Source organism: Acanthisitta chloris, unplaced genomic scaffold (genome assembly GCF_000695815.1).
Source record: "Acanthisitta chloris isolate BGI_N310 unplaced genomic scaffold, ASM69581v1 scaffold12462, whole genome shotgun sequence".
NCBI lineage: Eukaryota > Metazoa > Chordata > Aves > Passeriformes > Acanthisittidae > Acanthisitta > Acanthisitta chloris.
Window position 1 is genome coordinate 26,029 of NW_008662220.1, and position 6,642 is coordinate 32,670.

Sequence of the window (6,642 nt, forward strand, 5' to 3'; positions counted from 1 at the left end):
CACTCAATGCCAGGAAGCAGGATCAGTGTCACCTACAACGACACCTTCCATCCCTCCCACCCATTCTACTTTCCTTGAACTATAGGTTTACCTGCTGCTTTTTTTCTCCCTCCAGCTCAGTGAGGATGAAGTGGACACAGAGGGAGATGGGCATCCTTGGTGCAACTTGAGGCTATTCCCTCTTATCCTACTGCTTGTTACTTGGAAGATGAGACCAACCCCCACCTCACTACAACTTCCTAAGGATGGGCAGGTGCTCAGCTCAGTATAACACAGTGGTTGGTGCAAAGTGGCACAGAGCAGCTTCTCGCAAGTCCAAAGGACTCTGTTAACAAGCTGCTGTCTGCAATGTGTGTGGAGCAAGGGACATTACTGAACAGGGGCACATCTGCTAGGACATCATCCTGGCATGCTTCTGGGTTGGCCTGCGATCATCCATCACAAAACACTGTGGGAATTTCTCAGAGAGACAGGAGAAATGTCATTACCTGCAGCCTTTAAGTTTACCAGTACAAAGACTGCTATTTAATGAATAGGGAAGGCATCCTGGTTTTGGTATTGGACCAGAAGGATCCTGCCTTACAGAAACCTCAGATACTATTTAAGCACAGAACTGGAAAAATAGGTGACAGAGCCTGTGGATCATTAAGCCATGGATTATTTTGTTTTCAGAATTCTTTGGCTGATTCAAATGGGTTGCAAATAATATCAGCTATACATTATCAACTCTATTTTAAACATTAAAATGCTTCATTGCAAATAGCTATCACATGGCCCAAAAAGAAAATCAGTCCAGAGATGAAACTCAAAGGATTCATATTTCTGCACCGATTTAACAGCTTTTCTTTAGGAGATGCTGGTGTAAAACATTAGAAAGGGAGAGGTTCATACTAAGTGTTAACTGCAGTTATTCTTTACATGAAGTATTTTTGCTTCACTGTAGCAAGTTGTTTTAGCACAGATTTCTCTTTAATCTTTTACTTCAATCCACCAATTCCCACTGCATCATGAGTGGTGAAATGCTTAAAAAGTCACAATGCCAAAAACTTTACATCACAAATAGATAAAATCAAACAGTATATGGAGGAAGAAGGGGAAGATGCACAGAAAAGGAAAGTATCACAGATGGATTGAGGATATAGGTCTGTTATTTGCTCTTTCCCATACTCTCATACCCATACATTCAGGTTTCTCTGCTGCTGATGGCATGAATTATGTTTTACAGCTACTAAGGAGAGTTTGCAAAGTAAGTAGACCACTGGGTCTAGGATGAGATGCATAGGGACTGGGAATGGCTCTAAGCCATTATTTGAAATAATGCCACCCTCTGCGGACAAGCAACAGGTCTGAGTAATTGAAAGTAACACCTGGGCACTCTCAGAGCCTTCTCCAATAAGTCTGGGGAAAACAGAAGTCCTTCCCTTCACAAACACCCTCACTTTGGCCAGAAAAAAGAGAGGGCTCAGAAAGCAGTGAACACACTTCACACTACCAAATCTCCAAGTCCCTCTTCTAGGAAATTTTGCACAAGTTAAGAGAGTTTCAGGAGAAGGGTTGAGGAGCAAAGGGGAGCCCTGGCATCCCTGCTGGGGGAAGATGGCTCTTGGCACAGGAAAAGTGACAGCAGCAGCTCAGCAGCATATTATATTGGCTCTGGGAGCCCTTCATTGGCTGTGCACCCACCACTGCCTACAGCAATAATCGAAGAATTGTTTGGGTTGGAAGGGACCTTAAAGCTCATCTCATTCCAATGCTCCTGCCACAGGCAGGGACACCTTCCACTAGACCAGGTTGCTCCAAATCCCATACAAACTGGCCATGAATTGTGTGAGAGCTGCTGTCTCTGTCCCCAAACAGGAGAGAGACAGTGGGACCCTGCTGCAGAACCACCGCAGAGGTAAGTAAGGCAGACATCAGCATACCCTCTGGCCTGAAGCAAAGGCAGCAAACCTCAAGCTAAACCTAGACAAGGAATACACACCCCAAGGTTAAACTTAACCCTGCAATGGCATCACTATGTGGGAGATGAATTCTTGGGGGGAGCAAACTGCATTGTAAATTTGCTAAAGCTAAACCCAGAAGTAAAGAGTATACATTTGCACAAGGATCCTGGGTGAAACTTGGAATTCAGCTTATTTCAAGCGGAGGTTAAGAACAAGGAGGGAACAACTCGTGACTTGTCGGGATCATGGGAGTCTGGACAAAGCAGGGTGCCAGGGGATACCACCAGTGCACTCATCCACCACCAAACCTTGGCACCAATGCTCAGATGATTTCAAAAGAAGTAGGTTCTTTGCTTTGTTTTTACACCTAGGGGTGACAAGAACTAGTGAGCACAAGGGCTAAGCACAGCTGGCTTGCAGGCTCCAGGTTCAGGTGGAGGAACTGCCTCGAGCTGGGAGAGCAATGGTCTTGTTTGGCACCCCCTTAGGCAGATTGCAAGGATTTCATTCAGACTGGTGAGTTAATAGCACTGGAAATCCATGCCGTCTTGCCTCATCCTATACATGGCATGGGTTTCGGAGCCCAAATCTGCAATCCCCTCACTTTAGCTGGAAAATGGCAATACTCTGATTCCCTCTGGTGTAATTTTCATATGACCGACCACAGAACTATTAATATCTGAACCCACAGCTGGCTCAGTTAAACAACTCACTCCCTCCAAGGACAGGAAAACCACAACTTCTTCCATCCCTGGAAAAACAGTTTGTGACTGCAAGACCAGCAGTTCAGATGTAATGAGACAGTCCCGGTTTGCTGATGCACTTCAGGAGAGAATGTCAACCAGCATGCGAGAGTTAGGCTTTGTTCTTCTGTGTCTCCTTCGCATCTCCAGGAAGGGTGAGTTCTGAGCCTGCTATCAATCCCTGTCTAACCAGGGCTTCTCCTCTCTCTCTAGTCAAAGTGCCAGGGGTACAATGATACCAATTGCCTGATAGAATAAATGCTGCAAGAATTGTGCCATCCATCACATTGCTTAAAAGGATCCTGAAATTCCAAGTGCAGGTGAGAATACTGGAGAAACTCAGACTTGACTTACTAAGTGTCAGAGAGGTCTTCGTGTTGCTTTTTTTTTGCCTTTTTCTTTGATTTTTAAACTTGTGCAGAGTGTTCTTCTAACTTTTTCCCAGCATTGTCAGATGGATGCAACATTTCCATTACAACCCAGAAGTGCTGTTTCACATTCCTAGGAGTTATGCAACAGACACAATTTTCTCCAGTTCCACTGAGCACTTAAGTTCATGTATAGCTTCAAATATGCACTTAAAATCCATTAAACTCGATGTGATTTGCTTAGATACGCTATAAAACAGCATTTCCAAGAGCAAGTCTAGTGCCTGGGGTGGTCCTCTGTTCTTGTTATTGTCTTCACAATCTTTTCATTGACAGACAGCAGAAATTCTGACCTGATAACTCCATTTGGGAGTTTCCTTCTGTAAGGTATGCAGACTATTTGCCTGTGACCTTCTCTTTTTCTTGTAAGAGCTACAATTCCAGGAACAAATGGAGGCTGGTTATTAGCAAAAGGAATCATCGAAGACTCATCATGCTGAAGCTTTAAGGTTAAGGTTAAATTATGCACAGTATGCTGAAAAACATCTTCAGTCACAACCTGGGCAAACCATGTTTCCATGGAAATGGGTGGAGCTGGTAACATTAGAAGCACTTATTTTAAATGTTATTTCTCATCTGGAAGGCAGGGGGATGTTAATGTGCTTAAAAAGTGTTCTTTGCTTAATATTTGAAACAAAAAAGCAAACTAAAGATATGGCAGAGAAAAGTAAGTCATGCATTCAAAGGCACATGATCTCCAGTTCTCCAGAAGTAAAGGTTACAGTGACATGCTGTAAAATAAGCCAAAAGAAAGCAATAGCAATTTCTGTTTTCACTGCCAGGTCCTTGTGCTTAAAGTTTATGAGCTTCCTGGAGCTTCTACAGACATATAGCCTTGTATATTGATTACCTGGGCTGGAAAAGCCAGCCCAGATAATATACTGGATCAGCTGGAAAAGCCAGCCCATCATTATGCTGAATGACAAGGCAGCCAACACTCCAGATCTCAGTAATCAAAATACTGGCTTGGAGCTGTTACCAGGAAAATAGCTGAATGGCAAAGAACCAGCCCTAGGATGGCCTTTGTCCATTGTGCAATACACAATAGGTTAATACACTGCACTGCCACTGAGGTATTTGTCAAGAGTTATGGACTACGGATACAGGAACAAGAAACAAATCTTATCTTTGAGTATACTCGAGTAATCTGACAGCTGAATGCCCACAAAACACAGTGAAGCCAGCTAGACCAGTGATGGGTAGAACTACTTACAGGACACCTTTACATTTTGCAGGTATTCTCAGCTACTCAGCTCCTGATTTAATGAAGCCATAAAGTGAGTTTTGTAAGACAGGAACATTGCCACAGATGTTTCTGAAGCCACAATCTGCTGCTACAGCTGTTAATACCAGGACAATCAGTAGATAGACTGTCTATATCTATATATTAAACTAAAAGAGGGGAGATGTAGATTAGATATGAGGAATAAATTCCTCCCTGGGAAGATGGTGAGGCACTGGCACAGGTTACACAGAAAAGCTGTGGCTGGAACGGTTCAAGGCCAGTTGGATGGGGCTTGGAGTAACCTGGTCTAGTGGAATGTGTCTCTGCCCATGGCAGGTGACTAGAACAAGGTAAGCTTTAAGGTCTCTTCCAACCCAAACCATTCTGTGATTCTGCAATCTATATGGAAAGCACATTCTACAGGCACTGTTGGTTCTTGGGAAAGAGAAATTTGAGAGACACTGAGTTTTCCCAATATACTTCAAAGGTGGGGAGCATCCATTTGAGTGAAGGTTGTTTTCATCAGGGGGCAAAAACACAAAGGTGAATGGAAGTGGAGGGACAGACACTATCTCTTCTCTCTAGCAACAAGTGACAGGACTCAAGGGAATGGCCTGAAGTTGCGTCAGAGGAGGTTAGGTATTAGAAAAAGGTTCTTCACCCAGAGGGTATTCAGGCACTGGAACAGACTTCCCAGGGAAGTGGTCACAGCACCAAGCCTGACAGTTCAAAAAGCATTTTGACAATGCTCTCAGGCACATGGTTTGATTCTTGGGGTTATCCTGTGCAGGGTGAGGAGTTGGACTCAATGATCCTTATGGGCCCCTTCCAACTCCAAATACTCTGTGATTCTGTGAAAATGATCAGACTGGGTCTTCTCCTCAGAATGTGCTAGGATTTATGGTGACAAAATATGATAAAGAGAGCAAAACCCCAAACACTTGTGACAACTCCACTGGGAAACCAGCATTTCCCTTACCAGGACAAGGAAGATACTGGCAGCTAGAGCCCATGCAGTGCCAACCTGCTCTGTTAACAGGGAGGGGTTTTCTCTACTGTCAAGGCCATCCGCCTTCCTACGACAGGAGTTGATTCAAGGAACCTGCCTGTTCTCACCAGCCTTGTAGGATGAGTATCTTTAGGTCTTTATTCAGAGCCTGTCACATCTGATATGTAAGACGCTCTCTGTGATGACAGCAGCACTGGTCATGAGAAACATTAGCTGTTCCTGCCTTCCCGAGAGTTGATGCAGTCACAAACTGATGAATGTAACAAATACTGTAGCACAGGAGTGTGTTTGTGCATGCATTCAAATGCAGAGCTGCTAAACTTCAGGCACTTCAGTGCCTACAGCAACCAGGTTTATGAACACATGCAAGATTTATTTTTAGCCTTAAAAAAGAAAAAAAGACAAAAAAATGTCTGTTTATTCAAGAACATAATGCAGTAGCAAAGGATATGGATCTCCTGAAGCAGGCCTAGAGGAGGCCACAAAATGCCCTGAGGGCTGGAGCACCTCTCCTATGGAGACAGGCTGAGAGAGCTGAGTCTGTTCAGCTTGGAGAAGAGAAGACTCTGGGGTTACTTTAGAGCCCCTTCTAGAGCCTAAAGGGGCTCCAAGAGAGCTGGGGAGGGACTTTGGAGAAGGGCCTCGAGGGACAGAACAAGGGGGAATTGCTTCACAGTGACAGAGGGCAGGGTTAGACTAGATATTAGGAAGGAAATTCTTGACTGTGAGGGTGGTGAGGTACTGACACAGGTGGCCCAGAGAAACTGTAGTTGCTCCATCCCTGGAAGCATTCAAGGCCAGGTTCAATGGGGCTCAGAGCAACCAGGTGTAGTGGAATGTGTCACTGCCCATGGCAGTGGGGCTGAAATAAGATGAGCTTTTAGGTCCCTTCCAGCCCAAACCATTCTGTGATTCCAAGATCTCTTTTGGCTTCTAGGTGTGCAGTCCAATGGATGGTCTGTTCATGTCCCATCTGATGCTACGGGTGAACTTGGGAAGATGGTAATTCTGCCCTGTACTTTCACACACCCCTACAAAACATTTGACCGGAGTCTCACTGCCATTTGGAGGATCAAGGAACCTTACAATGGCACAATAGTCTTCAAGTGTGTGAGTCAGAGCGCCAGTGAGCTCTGTAAGACTGCCATCAGCTACAAGAACAAATACAAACTGCTTGGCAACCCCTGGCACAAGGACCTTTCCATCAGGATTGACAATCTGACCTGGACCGACAGTGACAGATACTTCTGTCGGGTGGAGCTGGATGGAGATATCCATGACAAGTATGAAAGCA

At 44.7% G+C, this 6,642-nt stretch overlaps 1 protein-coding gene across 1 annotated transcript in view; it reads left to right on the forward strand.

The window, feature by feature from the left end:
* Positions 1-1,818: 1,818 nt before the first annotated feature.
* Positions 1,819-6,642, forward strand: part of SIGLEC15 (sialic acid binding Ig-like lectin 15) — a gene marked incomplete at its 3' end in the record, with an annotated part of 7,893 nt that continues 3,069 nt past the window's right edge. Inside the window, exons 1-2 of the mRNA XM_009070523.1 lie at positions 1,819-1,897; positions 6,286-6,639. Of these exons, the coding sequence (XP_009068771.1) occupies positions 1,819-1,897; positions 6,286-6,639 (433 nt within the window). The remainder of the gene's footprint in view (positions 1,898-6,285; positions 6,640-6,642) is intronic.